The sequence below is a fragment of the Podarcis melisellensis genome (assembly GCF_964234715.1).
Source record: "Podarcis melisellensis genome assembly, chromosome: 16".
NCBI lineage: Eukaryota > Metazoa > Chordata > Lepidosauria > Squamata > Lacertidae > Podarcis > Podarcis melisellensis.
In genome coordinates, this window is record NC_138533.1 from 39,740,046 (window position 1) to 39,763,783 (window position 23,738).

The 23,738-nt window shown below is 45.9% G+C and overlaps 1 protein-coding gene across 5 annotated transcripts in view; it reads right to left on the reverse strand.

The window, feature by feature from the left end:
* Positions 1 to 21,286, reverse strand: part of SCARB1 (scavenger receptor class B member 1) — a 53,368-nt gene extending 32,082 nt beyond the window's left edge. For 2 of the 5 annotated variants that reach the window (XM_081892810.1, XM_081892811.1), the window contains exons 1-4: positions 21,131 to 21,285; positions 7,668 to 7,825; positions 2,510 to 2,651; positions 1,075 to 1,278 (exon numbers count right to left, since the gene is read on the reverse strand). In XM_081892810.1, coding sequence (XP_081748936.1) covers positions 1,075 to 1,278; positions 2,510 to 2,651; positions 7,668 to 7,825; positions 21,131 to 21,256 — 630 coding nt within the window. In that variant the 5' untranslated portion in view covers positions 21,257 to 21,285. Of the gene's footprint in view, positions 1 to 1,074; positions 1,279 to 2,509; positions 2,652 to 7,667; positions 7,826 to 9,209; positions 9,233 to 21,130 lie in introns of those variants that run through there. The other 3 variants (XM_081892812.1, XM_081892814.1, XM_081892813.1) reach the window with 3 other exon arrangements.
* Between the last annotated feature and the right edge of the window lie 2,452 nt (positions 21,287 to 23,738).

Below are 23,738 nucleotides of genomic sequence, written 5' to 3' on the forward strand. Positions count from 1 at the left end.
GATATGGTTACCAGTTTTTTTTTCCCAATGTATCCGGGGACACTCCCCCCCCCTTTTTTTGAAGCTGAGTGGCAACAGGGAGTCAGTAGTAGGGATGGTGAGGCAAAAGATCCTGGGCCCAAGCACACATGCATATTGTATAAAGGTGCAAAGCCCTTCTTTCACACCCTGTGAAACATAAATGCCCAGAGTTTTTTAAAAACTGGGCAACGGCCAGCCAGCCATGACTCCCGAGCCTCCCCCAATCATTCAAAACAAAGGGGGAAGGGGGCAGGAGATCTGTACTGCCGGATGTCCCCGGTCCCCCTTCGGCAGTGGCGGCGGCAGCAGCAGTCAGCAGCCTGGAGCCTGGAGCCAACCTGGTAGCGCAGTTGGCTCTGGCTGGCTTCAGGAGCTGCTTGCTGCCATGGCGCCAGCCATTTTTCCTCGCCAGAAGTCCCCATATGATGTGTTGTGACACGGCAGCGAGCAGCTCCTGAAGCCAGCCAGAGCCAACTGCGCTACCAGGCTGGCTCTGGGCTGCTGGGGCTGCTGCCGCCATGCTTCCCAGGGACAGATTTGAAAATCCGTGGACTGTCCCTGGGAACCAGGAGCTTCTGGTAACCCTAAGCTAGGAGCAAACCCTGCTTTCCAGAAATTCCTTATCTGGAGATGTCTTGCAAAACTGGCCTTACTTTTGCACACACTGCCCTGGACTGCTTCAGAAAGCAGTTCTTCAGTTACATGTTACTGGCAAGCCCTACAAATGCTGGTACATGGAAGGAGACTTCCTCTTAAGCTACTTGGTTTTGTCATAGGCGTGAAACTGTGCCCAATTATATTTTGCCTTAAATTCCTGACACCTCTGCTTGGAAGGATTAGTTGGGAGGTGACTCGGGAGAGCTCTCTTTGAGGCTGGGCAGGGCAGGCAGATAGTTTGATCTGGAGCAGCTTCCCACGCCTCTCTCTTGGCATCTGCTACAGAATTGTTGCACCTATCTGCTTCTCATTTCTGCCTTGCCCTTCATAACTTCCACCGCACCCCTCCACCACTAACTTCAGAGACCCAAGCTCCCTCCCAAGGGTTTTACTTACTTCAGCAAACAAGCCAAATTTCCCTTTGAAGGGAAGTAAGCCAGGCTTGATGCTGTTCAGGAAGTCGATGAGCGGCTCATCATAACCCCACAAGATTTCTCCCACCGTCCGGTTCACAAAAGCACCCTGTCCGAAGGCAGCAAAGGTGGCACTGACAAGCATCTGAGCGGCCGCCGGCATGTCCTCCAGCATCACCGCTGCAGCCTGGTTGTGAAAGATGGAAAGAAGAGGTTATCATGCACTGATGCTCCTAAGAAGCGCTCATGTTGTCTGGCACGGATACATATTGCTGGCTAGTACTGGGAACAGATCCCCAGGCAAACTCTCTCATACAAGAATCACCTTCTATATATGTCTCATATTTAAACACACACCCCAACAACAGCTAAACGTGCCGTGGAAACAGCACGATGTTAACCATCTCTACTTCAGAAGCAAGTCTTACTGAATTCAACAGGGCTTATTTCCAAGTATGGGAAGCTAGGACTGTAGACTTTTGCAATTTGTATGTATATATGAGGACAGTCGGTATAGATATAAAATGAACAGAAACTTATAGTCACCAATCCAGGAAATATAAAAATTAAAATAGATATTAAATCATTTGGGTATGTGGTAAAAATGTGTAAGAGGGGATGTTAACTTTGTTTAAGGCAGAGGTTTAATGTGTGACAGGAAGTGTCTCTGAATTTACTAGTGGATCTAAAATGATGTGTTTGTATTGCTTTGTTCTTTTATATGTTATACTTGGAATGTATAGAATAGTAAGTAATTTAAAATAAAGTAAATAACATTAACTGGGAAACCGACCTCAGAAGAGGCAGTTTGTCACATCTCTGTATGAGTCAGTGTTCTTGGCTCATCTCATTTCAATCAGGAAACCCAGAATAGTGACTCATTCAGAGATATTACCTTTAGAGCAGATAATTCTTACTCTTCAACAACCTACAAGTAAATTTTATGGGATGTAAGACTGGAGTGTGCCTCTGGTATTAGTTCAGGGGGAGGAAAGGTTGAGGGCAGGGAATGGGGAAAGGGGGGAAATCAATTTTAAGTATGCAATCCATGACTATCCCTTGATTTCCCTGCATGTAGCTGGCGGCATTTCTGACTTTTTCCAGTGTAGGATTATCAAAATTCCTTCAGCCCTTAGTAAGCAATGAATCAATTCAACACGCTGCTCTGAATGGCCTACATACTTTCACGCATCTCTTCTCAACCATAAGCACTAGATGTTTGGGTATTTCTTTTTATTTCTTGTTTTAAAAGACAAAGATGGAAAGCCAGTATTCAGGGAATTGAAAACCTATAACCACGTTGTACCCTTTCCCTTTCCTCCCATTGCATAGCATATGTTTAAACCCAGGTAAACAAAAACAATTAGAAACTAGAAGAAACTAGAAATAATTATCACAGCAACTGTGAGTCCACTTACCGACACCAAGATATTTGGTATAACAACGTAGTCAGATTCTAACCCAACTGACAGCTCTGGCCGGAAGTAGAAACTCCGATACTCTAAGAAGGAGATGGTATCATTGTCATGGAAAGTTATGTTGGTTTTCTCTCTGTGCTCCCTGTAGAAGAGAGAGGCAGGAAGACTCAGGCTAAATCAGTACCTGCATTGCTTCCACCATGGAAGGCTTTCCTCCATAATAGGCTGTAGACGTTGCAGACACCCCATAGTTTTGTCATATGAAAGCTTTCTTGCAATGTCATTTTCTAGAGACAATATGCATAAAGAATTTAAGTGCTCTTCAGCAAAACAGTCTACTTACCACAACATTGCATCTTTACAACACCTGTGCTACTGACTCTCAAACTTTGGGATTGTTGAAATATATGCAACAAAAAAGTAATCAGTTTGAGTCATGCAACAAAAACTGGGTCCACTTGACCCAAAATGTAAAAGCAATGTGGACTGAAGTCGCTTCTGGGGCTCCTCTGGGAGCTTCATTACCTGCCCAGCAGATCTGCCCCTGAGGAACGGTCTAGGGCCCACTCCAAAGGAAGCAAGGGCATGCGCCTCTCCCCTCCAGACGCTTGCACAAACCATGTTCTTTGGTACACTTGGGGGTTTGTGGGTACACTTGTCAAGTGTTTCCAAGCGGCTGAAGATGGTAGTGGTGTGTGCCTCACTTTGACCGACAGCAGCAGTGGCTGCCACTGCCCGTGGAAGCAGGGGGGCCGAATGGAGGCTTGGCAGAGGCTACTGGTGCTACGCCTGGGTTGATGGCTGAGCGTGGGTCTCCCCTCCCAGCGGCTTGGGGGTGACTGCAGGGAGGGTGCATGTGGTGATGTCACACTTACGTGGAATTTGTAACATAGCTATACAGTACTGCCCAAGTTATGGCTGACTGGGATAGAGGGGTTATCCATATTGTTTTCTGAAGGGCTTGTGATATAGCTAAGAATGGGATGAAGTCATGAAAGCCTGTTTGCTTTTTGTGGGAATGATGCTTTTGGGGAGGGGGCATTTTCTGGTTTGCCTCAGGCAACAAAATTCTGTGGGCCAGCCCTGACGTTTAGGTACAATGATAATGTTCATGTATTTGTGTTTATGTATCTATTATGTTTGTGTGGAGAGGGTATGAGTATTGCAAACCACTTTGAGATCTTCTATTAGCAAACAATTAATGATAACAACAGCAGCATCAGCAGCAGCTTCCTATGTTCATTTAAAAACTGAATCACTATTTATGTCGATCGAATAAAAACCCCTTTAAATCATTTTTTTAAAGTGTCTTCCAATTGGGCAACAGATTTTTTTAAAAAAACAACATGGTTTTTCAAGCAAAAGTACTCCTAAAAACTGTAAGCAGAGTCTTAAGAGGCGCTCTTGCTTTTTCTCACATGGGAGGGAATGACGCTTCCAGATACAGTCGTACGTTGGATCCCAAACACAGCGAGAGTCAAACATTTTGGCTCCCAAATGCCGCAAACCGGTTTACAAGCGTTCTTTGGAATTCAAACATCCGACACGGCTTACGCGGCTTCCAATTGGCTGCAGGGGCTTCCTGCCAATCAAAAGCTGTGCCTTGGTTTCCAAACGTTTTGGAAGTTGATTGGACTTCCAGAACGGATTCCGTTTGACTTCCGAGGTACGACTATACAATACTTATTTGCATCTAAAAACTGAGTGTGTTTCTTACTCCAAAACATTTTTTCATTATTAAGATTTTATTGAAAGTTTTTTTAAGAGTTATACACATACAAAGTGTCCTCATTTGCCCACCAGCCCAAAATCTCTGCAGGGCAGACCAGGTTGGGAAAACCTGGCCCAAAGCAGAAAAAACCCAGTGAGAAACTCCGTAAAAGTCATAGAACTGTAGAGCTGGAAAGGACCATGAGGATCATCTAGTCTACCTTCCTGGAATGCAGGAATCCTTTGTCCAATGTGGGGCTCGAACGCAGAATCTTGAGATTAAGAGTGTCATGTTCTGATCTCCCTGGCTTAGGAGTTACAGTGTTTTGAGACAAGAAGGCTGGATAGCACCATTATAACAAACTTCATGATTATCATCATTGTTCTCACCTCTCCTCCAAGGTGGTTCTTCCCCCACCCTTCCTATTTTATCCTCACAATCCCCCTGTAAGGGAAACTGGACTGAGACACAGTGACTGGCTGAGTGGGGATTCGAACCCTAGTCTCCTAGGTCTTTCCCCAGCACTACAGTTCACTACACTGGTTCTTTAGCACCATTTTTAATGTTATGAAGCGCTAAAAGCGCTATTTATCTGCTTTGTAAGTTGCAAGGCTTTTTTCATAACCTCCCTTGGATGTCGGCATTAATCCATTAATCCTACCTTTTCTCGCCCTGACACTTCTAAAACAATCCTAGGTGTGCTGCAGACATAGCAATGGGTGCAGATTTCTCTCACTGGCCTCCCAACACTTTCTATTTCAACAGAGGGACAGATCAACACCTCGAACAAAAGGAGTCATTGATACTGAAACAAATAAGGAGCAATCATGTAACCTTTAATAAGTGGCCCAGCATAATCCACAGGCCAAGGGCGGAGAACTAAAAGGAAAAGCCAATTATATATTTCAACCACCAACTTCACAGAGGATGATGGTTCAAGACTTCTGAAGAAGTGTTCCGTTCAGACTACAACAAATCCTCAGAAGCTTCTGACGCTCTTGCACATGAGAGCCACCTGTTAGTTTTAACAGAAAAGTGTGCCAGTCGTGTGCAACCCTTTGCATGAACATGAACACTCACTGCATTGAAAGGCCAATGAGATGCTTGCAGGGGCTCCACCTGTCAGCATTGGTGGATTGACAGAGGCTTTGAACAGTAAAGATCAATTCAGCTGGTGGGGGCTCCTGACCTCACATCATGCAGCTGACCAAGCCTGCCAAGAGCTGCCCAGTAGTTCTTAAAAGGAACTGGAACCTCCGAGAGCAAGGGAAGCTGGCAATCCCAGACGGGTGACACAAGGATGGTGGATTAGGCAGCTCAGCAGAAAGCCCTGCTTGCTATGCGCCATTTAAATCCAATCTTGGGGCCGGAGCAGGAGAAGGGATAAGAGTCCCCATTCGCTTGGACTCTAATCTTGGGCAAAGGAGAAACAAAGACATTTGTGCTAAGAGGCTTTTGCTTCATTCCCTTTGCACAGAGCCACAATGCATACATTCAGCACCCGCAAGTGCACCAGGGAGCGACTATAGGCACAACGTACGCAGAGGACAAGCTTGGCATTATGCTGGCAGCTAAGCCCAGTGGGGGGGGGGAATTGTGCATGAGATGGCAACAGACCTTGCTGAGTGCTGGGCAAAAGATTTGGATAAGCTTTCAAGAAGGTCTTCCATCACTCCCTCCACTGACCTGTTTGGTGGCTTTCAAACTCCGTTCTTGGCTTGGAAGCTCCAAATCAAAGGAACTCCAAATTAGAGGCACTTTGAAAGCTGCCTTATACAGAAAGCCCACTGGTCTTTCTTGCTCAGCACTGTCCCCATGAACAGGCAGCGGCTCTCCAGGGTTTCAGACAAAAGCCTCTCCCAGCCCTACTGGGAGAGGGCAGGGACTGAACCTGGATCCTTATGCATGCCAGGCAGGTGCTCTGCCACTGAGCCACGGCCCTTCAATGATCCCTCCCCAATGGGAAGCAACATGTCCCAAGGAGACAGCCGGGCCACTGCTACCAACCATTAAAGGGCAGCTGGTGGGGGCACTAGGAACACTCTAGGTCTAGGACACATATTCTGCCCACAAGAGCCAAAAGGCCTGAGTTGATTATAAATGGTCTGGGCTTTGGGGTGAGTAAGGAGGTGTACTGGGGAACATGCGTTAGGGAAGCGCGGCAGATCAGTGGCACAGCATCTCCTTCAAAAGCAGAAGCATCTTTGGGTAGGGCTGGGAGTGCCTCTGGCTCGTGAAAACAGGTTTTTTTTAATTTCACTCCATTGAGCTGGTGCTGGCAGTCAGAATGGGACAGGGGTCAGACCACAAACAAAATAAACTGGAAATATTTATTTTAAAACAAAGCTCAGAGATGATTAGCATATGCAAGCTTGGCAATAAGTGAAATATAATAATAAAGGGAATGTTTGAATTAATATATAAACGTACGGGGTGGGGCGAATTAGACAGACTAATCATTTTTAATTGTTAAGCAGCTACAAATAAAGCATGAAAATCAGTAAAACCTGAACATCATGTTCCTAAATCTTCCACCAGTCCAAACTATTTACAAGTTTTCTAAATTCCCAGCCTTATAGTAGCTGAAGCTAAAGATTAATAAGAAAACTGGGTTATAACTACCAGTCCCAAGGAATTGGCTTCTGTGGACTAAGGGGCAAAGGTCAGAAAGGTGATCCAGAATGGCCCAAATAGGCAGTAAGTTCAGGCCGAGACTGAGGTGCAGCTGCTTTTTGATCTGGCGCCTCCAAATAGACCTGTTTTCTCGTCTGCTCTTATCTCTCTCTCTCACACACCCTTTTTCTCACTTAAACAATTCTGTTATGGTAAATTATGTCAGGGCCAAGCTCCTATAAAATGAGCTTTATCTTTTTCTTAGCTGTTTTTGGGGAGGGACATAGTCTCAAGCTTAAGCAGAGTGAAAGGAGTTTCATGAAGGTTACTCAGAGCTGCCAACAAATCTTGTATCTTTTTCACTCTGGCACACAATCTCCGCTGAACTAAAGCCTCTCCAAGCCTCCCAATTTCTCATATTCCAGTAGACAAGAGACACTTCTACCCTAAAAGCAGACATTCAGGCTGGTTTAAACAATGGACCAGAGTTTTCTTGACCAGCCTGCTTTGCATTCTTTAGTTTCTGGGGGTGTCACCTTAACCACGCATGCAGGTTTCGTTGCTCATCAGGGAATGTGGTCTGCAGGCTAAAAAAAGCTTCTTCACCACCAGTTACATAAAAATCACGTGTGGTAAACTTTTGCTCCTCCAGAGGTTGCTGAATCACAACTCCCATCAACCCAGCAAAGATGGCTAATGCCCAGGGATGATGAGTGTTGTAGTTCAGCAAGATGTGGTGGGCCAAAGGTTCCTCATGCCCAACATACAGGATAATTGACAAGAAAAAAAATAAGATTGTCACATGGGATGAAGCAGACAGAAATGAGCTCAAACCTGTATACATAAGGGCCACGCTGGGACACTACCGGCTTTCCTCCTTGAAGAACTTCCTTTGGATTCAGCACCTCAAATAAATAGACTGAAAAGAAAAATGGCACCGGGAGGTCTTTCCACAAGTTGAATGCCATGCCACTGGGATCAAGGCGCACATTCTGTAATGACAAACATGTGCTTCATCAGAGGTTGTTGTTGTTTATTACTCCCACTTCTCCCTAAGGTGGGTGGCAACCATTTAAAAGACAACATTAAAACCAAATTTTAAAACCTTACAATTACCAAAAAAAATACAAACATGAAAAACAACATTTAGTAAAGATAAAAAGTAGTAATAAAAAGAAACAAAAATTCTATGGCTGTGAAAAAAGCACTAAGTGTGTGTATCTTATGCGCCACATAGTCAATATAGCGTTTAACCAAAAAGTAGCAGAGAATTAGGCAGATATGCCAGTTTCTGTAAAATGAGGGCAATTGAGTAATACAGAAAGGAGGGGATATTAAAACAAAGAATGACAAAAGGGAAGTAAAAGAGAATACAGTTGTTTATTTCTCCTGGAACACATCAGCAGAGCATGTGTTGCGTTATATTTACATTCTTTGGCACATATTCTGGGAATTTTTGAGCTAGCATCTGATCTAATCTCAAAAATAAGAGGAATGCACTGCCCAAGTTTTGTACCCTTGAGATGAGGCAAGCCACAACTCGAAATTCTGTAATTAATGAGTAACTTTGTCTCTGAACCCTGAAGGGCCAGTCGCCCACCCTCCACCCCCGGGAGCTGGTGTTGAGGCCCTGTGTCCAACTCAGGCCAGGCTGCTTGGAACCAGCTGTGAGGAACCAGTGGCCATCCAGATGTTGGGCAGCCTGACCAATGTCCAGCCACATGTTCCCTGTCCCTGAACCAGAATGCAAAATTACATCGCTCGCTTATCAGTTTAGTTAGAGTGGATTTAAATCAATGTTTGAACAACTCTGCAAATGCAGGATCCTTTGCTAGAGAGCCATTTTGGCACCATCTGCCTGCCTAGGTCAGGCCTTACAGGGTGGTCGTAAGTGGGCTGCTGCAAGAAATGTCATGGTGAGGGAGCAAGGAACCATGCTAGAAGAGAGAAGAAATGCCTAAGGACATAAGACAAGCCCTTTTGGCTCGGGCCAAAACATCCTGGTCTCACAGTTGCCCCCCAGGTGCCTCTGGGAAGTCCAAACGAAGAACCTGCGTGGAACTCCCCCCACCTGTGATCATTCACAGCAAAGAAGAAACAGAGCTACAAGGGGAATACAGAAACCCTAAGTTACTGAATCACTAACAATATCCATATATAATTGTATTTATAGGTTTTTTGGTTTTTTTTAAAAAAATAAGGGTCTAATTCACATCAGTTATCCTAGTGCCTTTGTACTAAATGGCTAGAAAACCTTTTCACTGGGAGAAAAAGTTTACTTCTAAGCAAGTGGGATAAAATATTGCCTGTATCATTCTACTTATTTCTCTGCAAGTAAGGCCTGCTCTGCAGTGTGCATTTAAAGCAGTAATGTACCCCCTTTTAAAAACAGCCATGGCTTCCATCAAATAATTCTGGGAACTGTCATCGCTTAAGGGTGCAGAGAGTTGTTAGGACGTCCCCATCTCCTCTCACCAATGGACATCCTCCCCCCACCCCCAGCTACAACCTCCACAGAACACTTCAGACTCCCAACGGTGCCAATCACAAGACGTTTTCTGGCATATGTGCCATAATAGCACATGATGTTCTGTCAGGGTTCATAACTAGCCAGTGCAGGGGATTGAACAAACAGCCTATTGAAAATGGACATGTTACCCTGAGATGCTACTGCGGGCTTTCTCCACACCATATTAAATCCTCAGCTTCAAACAAAGTTCTGCTTTAAAGGGTGTTTTCTAGGATGTAACACGTTGCAAGAACCACTTGAGGCAGAAGCCTGATCTTTTGAGATGCGAGAAGAACTTTGAGAACTCATTATATATGCTCCAGTTAAAACAGAAATTGTTTGTAGTGCTGTCAAAATGAGGTTTCTTGAGAGTGTGACAGCTCAGAAAGAGCTTGGAGAGGCAGCTGGTTCCCTTTAGAGTCAGTCATTTGGTTATCAGAAGAAGAAGAAGAAGAAGAAGAAGAAAAAGAAGAAGAAGAAGAAGAAGAGTAGTAGTAGTAGTAGTAGTAGTTTGGATTTGATATCCCACTTTATCACTCCCCTTCAGGAGTCTCAAAGCGGCTCACATTCTCCTTTCCCTTCCTCCCCCACAACAAACACTCTGTGGGGTGAGTGGGGCTGAGAGACTTCAGAGAAGTGTGACTGGCCCAAGGTCACCCAGCAGCTGCAGGTGGAGGAGCGGAGACGCGAACCCGGTTCCCCAGATTACGAGTCTTATCGCTCTTAATCACTACACCACACTGGCTCAGAAGATACTCGGATAATTGATGAATCAAAAACCACAGCAGGAATCAAAGCAGTTTAAGAATTGGGCCCAGCGACTGAGTGGGCAGGGAGCCAGAGAGAATGCAGTAGTAAGAGTTGGTATAACATAGAGACCAAAGGGACTGAGCTACAAATTATGAATTCCCCAACTTGAAATTTGTCTGCTATGGACTCATTAGGCAGCCCCAGGAAAGCCACTCTCTTAAATTGGTTCTATCTGCAATAGGTTTTAATCTGAGTCATCCCAATGGATGCAGAGCGTGATGTTGCCTTGGACATTTTAATCACAAAGGTAGTGTGTCTTCCATCAAGGTATCATTTAAACTTGCAAAAGATTTTATTAGAGGGAACAAATGTAATATACAAGTGTGATGTTGGGAAAGTATTAACAAAGCTTCAGAAACCAAGGATTACAAAAACGATTTGGTCCTCAGGAAAAGTAATTGTATAAGCTGCCACTTCACGGTTAGGTAACCTAACCAAGCACCTTTTATAAGACTGATGCGCATTAGACTAATAGCAAAAAAGGGGGGGGGGGACTGAACCAACATAGCTGAAGAGGTCACACTCTTGACCACGATGATAAACTCCAATCCCGTTTGGATTTTATTTGGAACGTTGCTGTATTGTTAAAACAAATGTTCACAAGATACAACATGCTTTTTACGAGACATTCTATTTATTTCTGCAGTAATATCCAACCGTTTTAGGAACTCCTCTCCTTGGTCTTTTTTTGCTACTGAAGATGTCTCACAAGGCAGCAGGTACAGATTTTTCCTCAGGATTTACTCCCAAAGCCTTTCTCACAAATGAGCATAGCTGCAAAGTAGTGGAGGTTTAGGATCAGAGTTTTTCTTCTGCTAGATGGTTTACCTTCCCAGGTTGATGAGCCCCATCTGCCCCTCCCTTCCCTCTACAGTATGTGCAGAAACCACCTTCTTGATCATTGGACCCACTATTAGTCTTGTCCACTCCATCCGCCGGGGCCTGTCTTCACATGCAGGGGGTTGTCCCTAACTCAGTGAGGGTTTGAGACCCACCAGCTTCCTCCTGGTTTAGCCAGTCAGTTGAAGCTGTTTCCCAGGGTGTGGCCACTGTCGCATCCTGACAGCTTCTAGGAGCCACAGGTGAGAGCTGAGTGCAGGGTGGGGACCAAAGGTGGAAGGAGCATGGCATGTCCCCCACCAGAGGTACTACCTCTCCCCTAAGACACACCTGTGACCATGTAGTTGGTCCTTTTAAAAGGCATTGTGCTACTGTTGCTCTTTGGTTTCTTGCCTCTCATAGTTGTTTTAATACAGGGTTAGATACATGCAGAAGGTGCCAGGCTCAGTCCCAAGGCAGAGCAGAGAAAGGCCCAGTTGGAACCCCGGCAGAGTTGCTGTTGCCAGTAAGACCAGTGGACAATGATAAGCTAGAGGGACTCATGGTCTGACTGGGAATAAGGCAGCTTCCTATGTTCTTGGGGTCCTCCAAATATTGTTGGACTCCAGCTGCCATTAGCCCCAGCCAGCATGCCCAATGGTGAGGTATCATGGGCAAGCATTCAAAATTAGCTAGGTGCCAGGTGCATTTTGCACCTTGCTTTTGACCACTTGTGAGCAAGTGAAGATGCCTGGGCCCAGAATGGCACCTGACATTTCCACCATCTGGGGATCATTGGATCGGGACTGTTTGCACACACCAATACCCCATCCTGTGGAAGAGGTCACCATGAAGAAAAAGAGGTCAGAATAGGCCAATATATATGTGGCTGTCCCTGGATCAAGTGACTTTCCTTCTCTAAGTTTTCAAAGTTCTCAACCTGGCTTAAGGTTGTCATCTGAACTAGCCGCATGTTTAACGGAGAATCAATCAGAGACAGTCCATCATTTGAAAAATAAGACTTTTTAGAGCCATCTTGCCCCCCAACTAGACTTTCCGTTTTGGTGACTGTAGCCTTGGTTTAAGGAGCCCTTTGGTGCCTAGTTATATATTTGAGTTTCTAACACTGATCATGGGAGCTGTAGTCCAACTGTGTCCGAAAAGCCACAGGTCCCCTATCTAAATCGAGGATGTGTTATTATTTCCCAAGTGTAGATGCAATAGTGGCTTGAATGCAAGGCAAGGAATGTCTACTGCTAAGTGGAGAGAGACTCTGGCAGGCAGAACAAGAGAGAGGGTTTCCTGCCAGGAGACAGGCAAGCACCACCCGCACAAGGCCATTCTTGGATTCCTAGAATATTTGGTTGTGCTTAAATAGACCACAACTGAAAATATTTGATCAGCCATAGTCATGTGGTCACTGGGATAGCTCAGCAGTGCCTTCCAACGCTGCAATTCTATGTTTCTGTGTCCCCAAATTCCCTTCTTCACAGGAATGTTTTTCTTAACGTTGACCAAATTCATTTGGGCTTAATCCCTTTGCTCATTCTACAGCCTCAGCAGATAAGATCCAGATAAGAGAAGGCAGGAAAGGGCGGAGGGAGGGGGAAACCAACCCCACTCCCTTACTCTTAGGAATATTTTGCAATGAGGCTCCTATTTGTGCATTAGAGCAGGAAGTGTTTCTGCTGATCTGATGCTTATGTAAGACAATGTCAGCTGCTCAAGCCCAAGCCTCCTGCCTTAACACGAGACTTCTGACCACAGCTGGACCCATGGTCTAATGCACCACCTGCCTGAGTCTTGCAGCTTTCCCTATCATTGTACCTCCATTTTTCAGATGTCCCTTAGGCAGTTGCAAAATACTTTTTCATAAAAGTCCCCCCCCTACTGTATTTATTTAGGGCTTGACTAAGGCAGTTCCTGTTTATTTCCTGAAAAGCAGAGGTAAAGGATAGGGTTGCCAATAATTGGACTACTGTATAGTTATATTAAACCTACAGCTTATTCCTTCCACAAACACCATTGCCTCATGTGGTTTTCCAAAGGCTGAAGGACTGTTCAACTGAAGTCCCCCTGGCAAATTATGGTTCAGGCCAACCTCTTGGCCACGCTGGTGGTGGCTGGTGGGAGCTGGCGCCCAGGCACCTCTGAAGGGCCACAGCTTCCTCATGCCTGACTTAGGCCCTGGAGTTGGAGTTTCCTTTAATTACAGTTGCCAAACCTCTTTTATTGGGAAACTATTGTGGCCATATTTAAAACAGTAAATTGTCTAACTTTGTAAACCACTCAGAGCTGGATACATTTATTATTCTGTACCAAACAATGTAGAAAATCATTATAGCATAAGCTCTTTTTGGAAATAGAAGTAAGAAATGTCATCATAAAGTTGCAGTCTTATAACTTATGTACATTTACCTGGGAGTATCACATTCCACTCAAAAATTCAGTGGGACTTCTTCTCAGTAAAGATGCATAGGGGCGTATTGCCTGCTGCAATATGTACACGTACTCATATGCCAAGGAATTGTGGCCCTGCAGAGATTGTTGTGTTCCAGCTCACATCAGCCCTAAGCTAACACAGCCAGTGATGAGAGCTGCAGTCCAGCACACACACACACACACACACACACACACCCCGCTCTCCAGAGATCACGCCTGCTTGTGGCGGAGTCAGGGGTCCATAAAACACAAGAACAGCTTGTGACATTCCAAGGCAAAGCTCAAGTGTATACTAGATAAGATGAGTGGCTCCATTCACAGCAGCTGAAACTGGTACCAACAATTTAATACAGCTCTGCTTTATAGAATTGTAGCATTGCAAAGGACCCCAAGGGTCATCTAGTCCAACCACCTGCAATGCAGGAATCTCAGCTAAAGCATCCATGACAGATGGCCATCCAACCTCTGCTTAAAAACTTTCAAGAAAGGATAGTCCACAACCTCCCGAACAGCTCTTACTGTCAGAAAATTCTTCCTGATGTTTAGTTGGAATCTTCTTTCTTGTAAGTTGAAGCCTTTGGTTCAAGTCCTACCCTCCAGAGCAGGAGAAAACAAGCTTGCTCCATCTTCCAACTCGCAACCCTTAAAATATTTGAAGATGGCTATCATGTCTCCTCTTTTCCAGCCTAAACACACCCAGCTTCTTCAACCGTTCAAGGCTTGGTTTCCAGACCCTTGATCATCTCGCTTGCCCTCCTCTGCACACATTCCAGCTTATCAATATCCTTAAATTGTGGTGCCCAGAATTGTACACAATATTCCTTCCAGGTGTGGCATCACCAAGGCGGAACAGAGTGCTACAGTTGCTTCCCTTGACCTGGACACGAGACTTCTGCTGATGCAGCCTAGAATAGCATTAACTTTTTTTTGCTGCTGCATCTCATGTGTGACTGTGTGTGGTTGTGTGGAGTTTTCAAAATATATATATATATACAAAAGAAAAAGAAACACAACCTTTAAATATCTCCCCAAAATAAGATGGGTATAAGGTCTAGAATAAATCACTATGCTGGCACTTTGGCACAAAGAGGAAGAGAAAATAAGTAAAAGGACAAATTGCATTTATAGACAAAAAAAATAATGTAATCCAATCTCTGTTCTACGTAGCAAATGCGTAATTGGCATATGAAATAAAGTTGCACCATATAGCTTGAATGTTTGCCGCTTCTCTTTCGCTTGTAATAGTTGTACATGGGAGCAACTTTCTCCAATATTCCAAAGATTTTTATCTCTGTGTATACTTTATTGGAAGCCGCCCAGAGTGGCTGGGGCAACCCAGTCAGATGGGAAGGGTACAAGAAATATATTATTCTTACTATAAAATGAAACAACAACAACAACTTTACCAAAAAGAAATACAAGGTCACTCCCATCAAAGGTGGAAGTATGTGCCTTTAACAGGAAACAAGGTTACAAGCAGGTCTAATATCTACCAGCTGTGCCTAAGTTCTGTATCAGCAGTGCAATATTTTCAATGACATTTCACAAATACCTGGTGACACAGATTTAAATTGGTTTTCTATCCACTCATTCAGACAGACTTCGCTACTGCTATATTCAAGCCATCTACCCAGATTTTCTTTGGGCCCAAAGAGGAACCTGTTTAACATAGCTTTGCCATGCTAATTTAACATTTTTGAGGGTGGTGCAGGGAGTAGCCTGATCTCAAGTGAATCCTACATTAATTGAAGGGGTCTTGAGGACAAATAAATGCTGAGTCCTACCTGCACTAAACATTTAAAGCAGCACTCGCACCACCTTAAACAGTCAAGGCTTCCTCCAAAGAATCTTGAGAACTACAGTTTGTTATGAGTGGTGAGTTTTAGGAAACTCCCTATCACAGCAGTAGCTGGGGGACGGGTCTAGCCACAGTTTCTGATCCAGTGAAGCCCCCTGTGGGTTTCTGCTACGGTGTAAGAAAGAAATTCTGAGGGACAGAGGGAGGGACAGGAAGCTGAGGAAGAGAATCAGTTGGACTAGATGACCCTTGGGGTCCCTTCCAACTCTACAATTCTATGATTCTATGATACCTTCAGAACTTTGAATGTGCTTAAATAGCTAAGGTTGAGGGATTTTACAGACTATACATGATCTGCACACAGGAAAGTAAAGGGTGTGTGTGAACATTTTCCCTGCCAGAGGCAGTTCCCTGGCAAGCTCTGGTCAGCCCGGCTGCATTAGGAATGTAATAGATAGGCACTTTCTACCTTTCTACATTGGCTCCCAGTACGTTTCTGAGCACAATTCAAAGTGTTGGTTTTGACCTTTAAAGCCCTAAACGGCCTCGTCCAGTATACCTGAAGGAGCGTCTCCACCCCCATCGTTCTGCCCGGACGCTGAGGTTCAGCGCTGAGGGCCTTCTGGCGGTTCCCTCATTGCGAGAAGCAAAGCTACAGGGAACCAGACAGAGGGCCTTCTCGGTGGTGGCGCCCGCCCTGTGGAACGCCCTTCCAGCAGATGTCAAAGAGATAAACAACTACCTGACATTCAGAAGACATCTTAAGGCAGCCCTGTTCAGGGAAGTTTTTAACGTGTGACATTTTAGTGTATTTTTTGTCTTTGTTGGAAGCTGCCCAGAGTGGCTGGGGAAACCCAACCAGGTGGGCGGGGTACAAATAATAAATTATTATTATATTACCTTAGACTTGCAAAAAGCATTTCTTCACCTCATATGGAACCTAAAATCACTACAAAACTATCATTTCCTAAAGTGAGTAATTAAAAAAAAAACTGAAAGGAATCTTGTTGAAACTTACTCAGGAGTAAATTTACATGTCAAAACTCCTTACACAGAACAAAGAGGGTTGGGTTTTTTCCTCAAAGAGGAAAAAAAATTAAAAAAAGGAAAGACCAGAGGGTCTTGGCTGATCTTATGGAAATGCAGTCTTTTAATGATCCTGTGACCAAATAATCCAATTCAAAACCTGACCAAATAGACAATTGCTGCACACAGAAGTTCTACTTTTGACAAACAATTTGTTTTTAGTGGAAGAGATACTCATTTTCCCTTTGTTCATACAGTAATAATACTTCTTAGGATTCCTTTGTATTCAAATGATATTGTGCCTGCTTTAATGTCCTTTACGAATAAATCTTTCAAGGGGGGGTGCTTGGATGCATGCATGTGTATGTACACAAATATGCATGGGGGGGAGTGCCAAACTGAGTCTAGGTGGCAGGAAGCCCAGTTTCAGCCCTGCTCAGGGGCGCCGACTTATAAAAAATATTGGGGGCGGGGGCCCATACCGACTTATAAAAAATATTGGGGGGGCCCAAGACCTCCAAACCGCTGCTGCTGGGGGAACGAAAGGGGCGAGAGCCGGGCTGCCCCGACCTTAAGTAAACCTGTGAGGGCCCGCCCTTTGCGGCAGCCGATTGGCTGCCGCCGTGGGCGGTGAATATTAATGAGCTAGGGGGAATCCCCGCTTCTCAGGGCTGACGCCAGCCCCCCCCCCCGGCGAGTTTGTTGATGGGTCGAGAGCCCGCAACCCCACCCCCTCTCTAGATCGGGAGTGGCTTTGTTTTAACTCATTACTGAATGTATTTTAAAAGGTAACTATCGTCAAACAAGGAAAATAAAAAATACCAACATAATTTTGTGATTTTACAAAGCATAATATAACTAATAATTTTCTTAAATTATTGGGGGGGCAGAGCCCCCCCAAACGAATTTTTGAGGGGGCTTGGGCACCCTCAGGCCCCATGGAGTCGGCGCCTATGGCCCTGCTCCCTATTCCCTGCCAGAGCTGCAATCTCCAGATTGGTTTAACACTCAATCCCTTTTCCCAGGGAACTCTGGAAATTGTAGCTCTGTGGTGGAATAGAGTCTCCTAACACTCACAGCCCCCTTTAAAAACTGCAGCTCCCAGATTTTTGGAGGAAGCCATGACTGTTTAGTGTGGTGTGATGATGCTTCAAATACATAGTGAAGACGATTCTGGGGTAAAACAAACTTTGGCATTGACTCTTCACACATATATAAAAATAAAAGTTCCAAGAGGACAGGGGAGTGTTCAATCTACCTCAGAAAGTTTTTTCACGATTTCTCCCCTTCCCAAACAACACTTCACACCACAAGTGTCTTTATGGAAACTTCCCCAATGCTCTTCTTCTCTTTTGTTGCACACAGTCATTGCGCATTGCAACTACATAACATCTTCGGAGGGTATCATTCAGGTCAACAACTGGTCCCCATCTGCCCTTAAACCTCTTGTAATTCTCAAGAGTAGGAGGAAGAATTGTCAGCTGACACCAGACAAGACTAAACAGTGTCCTGGAGTGCCTTGTATGTGGGTTTTCTTCCTCGGTGACCTGACACAGCAATTTAATTCTTACAGTTCTGCTGTGCAAGTTTGTTGGACCAACAACTGAAAAACACCCAGAGACAGAACACTTCCTGTTCCCAGAAAATGGAGGCAGCAGTAGAAAGAACAGAAGCATGACCTCTTTTTTTTTCAAATCTATCTTCAGCGCTATTTCTGCAAATGAGGACCCCAATTCTGCAGCAGAAAGTCAAGATTCTGAAAGTTTTGGATAATCATGTTTTTCCTAAGAGTTACTGCTTCCTGCTTCTTCCTGAATTAGCCAATGAGGGGTCATGAATGCTTTTGCAGAGTGGATAGATTTCCTTTGAGGAGATATTAACATGAGGGAGGCGTGAACAGAAGCTTAGTGAGAGGATGCTCACAAAGGAGGAAGCTTGCCCTCTGACCTGCATCAGATACCCATGCTAGCCCGCCCTCCCTCACAGCACAAGTGAAATCACAGCATTTGCTGCTTACCAGCCGAGAACCCCATGGGGATTTGAGGGCTGGTGCGCTGTGCTTTGCCTCTCTCTGCCTTGGCCCCAAATTGCAAATGCGCACACACACAAACTCCCACCTTTCAATCTATCAAACAGGAATAAATTACAACAGCCCTGCAAAGCACCTTATGATAGGCATTTTTGGCAGTCTGGATACTCTAATCAACAGCACAATACAAGTAGCTGTATAAATATAATTATCTAGCAAACAGGACATTCAAACTCACTATTAGTCATTCATACACAGGACAGTTACAGATAGGTAGCCGTGTTGGTCTGCCATAGTCAAAACAAAAAAAAATTCCTTCCAGTAGCACCTTAAAGACCAACTAAGTTAGTTCTTGGTATGAGCTTTCGTGTGCATGCACACTTCTTCAGATACACTGAAGAATACACTGTACTGTATCTGAAGAAGTGTGCATGCACACGAAAGCTCATACCAAGAACTATACACAGGATAATAATTGTATCCTAGTCAGCAAGTATATGCTTTGTGCAGGGGCCTTTAAAAAGCAAATATACGAACACACATTCAACTGGCATACAACCCAATTAGTTTGCAACATTCTGCACCAGATGAGATGCTCATTATAAATCTTCCTCCAGCATTTTGCTTCAACCCAATTTCTGGTAAAGGAATAAAGAGACACACACATGCACACATAGTCTCTTTTTCACCTGGGCTGAACTGTGCTCTAGGTAAGGAACCCGTTCCACATCCCCTCTACTTGTTCAAATTTGCATCACCTTATTTTATCCTATTAATTTCAATGGTAGGTGGTGTTCCTAGCCTGATGCTGATTTGCATCCATGATTTATTGCTTCATGCACGATGCCCAAGCTGCATGCACAGAGCAGAGCAAAAATCACACAGACCCACAATGCTACAGGGTGTGCCTTTCCCCCACAGTTAAAGGAACAATTACATGAGGTATGTGCCAGATATCCAGAGTGAAAAGGAACTGTCTATTCTATTTGGACGAGCTGCTGAGTTTAGAGTTGAGTGGATAGCCCATAGCAGGTGGGCCCCACAAGCCAGCCTCATTACTAAGGACATCACAGCTCAGTGTAGAGCATCTCCCTGGCATCTCCAGGCAAGGGAAGAAAACTCCTGCCTGAAACCTTGGAGAATAACCATCAGTCTGTGAAGGCAATGCTGAGCCAAATCCTGCCCTCATCACACATCCCAAACAGAAATAAGCACCAGAATTTCTTAGATCTTGGAGAAAGGGCTTTAAGAGGAAGGTCTCGTAAGCAGTTCACTTCAAAGGCTATATTGCAAATACAGCTGAACTAGAGGTTATGCAAAATGTGCAGTTGAATAACTACATGCTTAAAAAGATAATACTACTAGGTGCCAAGGGGAATCAGTTTGCACTGGGCCTGGAGCACATGAGGAAATGAGCTCAATTCCTTCCATCCTGTGACGGATCTGGGGGAAATTTCCCCTATTGAGGGTAACCTTTTTAAAACAGTTCTCTCAGATTAAGTGTCATGGACTGGCTGGATGCAGAGGAATGGTGGGAGGCACCAGCTGGGGAATGTCCAAGAGAAGGCGGCTCAGAGCCAAAGAATGGTGGTGGGATGACAATAAGTGGTCAGAGGGAGAAGAGAGAGCAGACTGGGAGTAGGTGGTGTTGGAAGCTGAAGAGGCAACGGGGGTTAGTGAGCAGGGGGAGTCTGTGGCAGAGAGCAGTCCAGCTGAAGCAGGAGAGGAGTGCGGGCAAGAGGCAGAGATGAGATAGGATGGTGAAGAAGCCAGGGGGTCTCCCCCTCCTGCTGTGACCAGCTCCCTTCCTCCCATTTGTCTCTCAGAACCAGAAGAGGTATGAAGAGGGATTGCTTGGGAAGGACCCAGGAAAGGAGATGATTTAGGTAGCTGTGGGAAGGCAGGGACCTTCAGTCTCCACAACTGCCTCATGGGGAAAGACCTCTCAGATTTGTTGTGCTCATTACACCTGGCATTCCTCAGCAGACCTTGTTTCTTCTAATAAAGAGTTAACTTCACTTACTCTGCGATTTATTGCTGGCTCGCTCCTGACAGAAAGAGATATGCTTGGTCTGCTTATAGAGTTCACCACACCTCCTGAGCTGTGATCCGAACAGAAATCTCCCCCACAGACACAAACACCAAACCTTTGTGGGGAGGAGGCAGTCATTAGGAGCATTTTAAACAAACATTTTAAGATTCAGTGTTGCAATCAGCCTTAACACACATGCATAGTCACTAACGTGCATTTAGGATAATTAACAATGCTGTCCCAATTTCCATTCAAATGCGCAGGATGTATAAGATGGGGACAATTAACAGCCTCCTTCCCAGGACAGGTAAACAAGCCACCTCAGGTGCATGCTGGTCAGGCTCTCTTCCCTCTGCAGCCCCAACCCAGGCCAACTGGCAACTCTGTTTTGAAGGCAGAAGGAGCAAAAAAAACCACAAAAGCTGCCTTATACTGAACTGGACCATATGATCGTAGCAGCAGGAGAGTAGCTGGGTCAACTTCAAAGCAGGGAAAACTTTTGCTATGATCTTCCTGCTGTGCTACTGCTCCCCCCTGAAGGAGAGGAGAGGCGCTGGACCATCCCTGGAGGTTGCTGGACCCACCAAGCACGGATTTGCAACAGCTGGCAAATCCAGACTTTCCAGACTTCTGGAAAGGGGAAATTGTTAGTTTGATGTGAATGATTTTAGGACTGGGGGGAGGTTCTCCCCCCCCCCCCAGAGCGGCAAGTAAGATGTGAAGTCGCATTTTTAAAAAGCACCTCCAAGGAGCCCCCCCCCCGCCTGGAAGGGACCAGGTGCCCCTTCTGCCGGCGCCCCTTCTGCCGGCGCCGTGCCCGCCTCGCCCCTACCTTGACCACCTGCTCCTCCATGATGGCCGGCAGCGAGACCACCAGGAAGACCCCGAAGCCCAGGCAGAGCAGGCCGGCGATGGCCAGCCCCACGGCCGCGCGGAAGGCGGAGCAGCAGCGCGCCATGGCGAGCGCAGAAGGAGCCGCGAAGACGCCGCGGCCGCCGCGCTAGCCCCCATTTACGCTCCCGGATTGAGGCCGGGCCCTCCCCGCGGGACCGCCCCGTCGCGCCCAGAAAGGCCGGCAAGGGCCGCCCTTCGGAGCCGGGCGGGGGAGGCGCCGACGCGGCGCTGGGAAGGGATCTCGTGGGCGGGCGGGCGGGCTGCCGGGGGGGGGGGACGCGCTTACTCGCGAGGAAACGTGCTGCGCGCACTTTCCGGCGAGTAAGTGCCCTGGGACGCAGCGGCGCTTCCTTCCGAGTAAAGCAGCACAGGGACGTGCCGTGTAAACACGTGGACGGATTGGTGGTAAACAGAGCAGGGAACAGGAGTTCGCTAGCTGCCTGCACGCCTCCAAGCCCAGTTTTGACTTATCAAGCTCCTTAAGGGGAAGGAGCCTTCTTGGATAGCAAAGCCAACCTCCCCACCCCCTCCTGGTTTGGGTAGATTAGGGTAGCACACCCTCCCAACATTTCTACAATGAAAATAGGGAAACGTTGGACATTCCAGGATCAAATCAGAAACTGGGGTGGCTTTTTAAAATCTGGGACTGTCCCTGGTGAAAAGGGACACTTGGAGGGTCAGGTATTTGTCCAGTTTGTCGGCTGCCAAAACTTACTGCTGCCTTTATGAGGTGGCTGTTTTGTGTTTTTTTGGAGGAGCCCATTACTACATTTATGTTTTTTAATATACCAGAAGCTGCTTGTAGGCTTCTAGGTAACAAGCAAACTTACAATTATTATTATTGTTGTTGTTATTATTATTATTAAGTTCCTTAATAATAAACAGAGCAAGTTCCTTCAATGTTACTTTGGACTCTGAGGGCAGGGCACGGTGCACACAGCTGCTCCTGATTGCAGGCCCTTAGCACAGGTGTGGGGGAACCTTTGGCCCTCGGGGTGTTGCTAAACTACAACTCATCAGCCTCAGCAAGGCATGGCCAGTGGCCAGGGGTGATGGGAGTTGTAGTTCAGGACCATCTGAAAGGCCAAAGATTCCTCACACCTGGTTTAGAGATCAGCCCTCAACCCTGCAATAGAGCAGACTTCACTGGGCAGGGGACTACAACTTCCTGCATGCTTGCTTTTAGAGCCAAAAACTGCCCATTGCCATTGCAGGGGGAGAGTAGCTGAGCCTTGAGAAGCTAAGACAGAGAGGTGTGGAAAAAGTGGGTATGAGAGCTATGGTTCCCCCCACCCTGAAAAAATTGGAAGACTGTATATGGAATGCATAAAACTGTTTACTATAGACAAGAGAGGAAGTATCTGTGCTAAGTGTGCATACATCTATACACAGGAACAGACATGCCCCATCAATTGCTGCATTCTGCAGAAGAGGGCCTCCTGTCAATACCTCTTCCATACTGGGCCACTAGGGCGCAAGCAACCTGCCCTTTGGAACTCTGTCCCATTACACATCTAGCAAGTATTGCCTCTGTTATCTTGTTAGTGCCAAACCCTTCCTGGATTCAGAAAATCTAAGTAGCTAATGGCCAGTCTCCCCTTCTTGGGTAAGGTTCTGGAGCACTCTTGGAGGAAACTGAATTTCTAGATTCATTTCAATTGGTGTTTTGGCACAGAAACTGCTTTGATCACCTTGTATGATAACCTCTGTTGCAAAAGACAGCGAAAATGGGCCCCCGTTAATTCTCCTCAACCTCTCAGCTGCTTTCAGTACTGTTGACCATGGTCTCCTAATCAAGCAGCTGCCCAAGTTAAAGATGGATGGCACTGCATTGTGGGCCTACTTGGTCATTTCCAGAGAGTGATGCTTAGTGAGTGCTCTTCAGCCCTGTGAAGCCTTCCATGTGGGGTTCCTCAGGATTGGATTTCGTCCCGTATGTCGCTTAGCACCAAACCACTGAGGGGGGTTATCCAGAGTTTTAGAGTACCTCGTCAGCAACACACACAATGAATATGCTGGACTGTTGTCTTGCCTGGATTGGATGAGACCCAAAAAACTGAAGCTCAATCAAGATAAGAATGAGGCACGCTAGTGGGTGGTTCCCTAGACTGCATGGATGGGAGGTTGCCTGTTCTTGATGTGGTTACACTCCCTCTGAAGGAGTGGGTACGCAGCTTACAAATTATTCTGGATCCTTTGTCGCTTGAGGCTCAGGCAGCCTCAGTGGCTCAGAGTTCCTTCCATCAGGGATAGCCTAACTTCTGTTGTCTATGCTCTGGTAACCTCTAGGTTAGCAAGCAGAGCTGCCTGTGAAGACAGTTCAGAAACTCCAGCTGGCGCAGAATTCAGCGGACAGTTGCTCACGGGGGCAAAACGTTTTGAGCACATAACGCCAATCCTGGCCTGACTTCACCAGCTGCCAATTAGTTTCCAGGCCCAATCCAAAGTGCGGATTTTGAACTATAAAGTCTTAACAGCTCAGGACAATACCTCGAGGACCACCTACAGTATCCCCATACAAGCCAACCTAGACCCTGTGATCATGC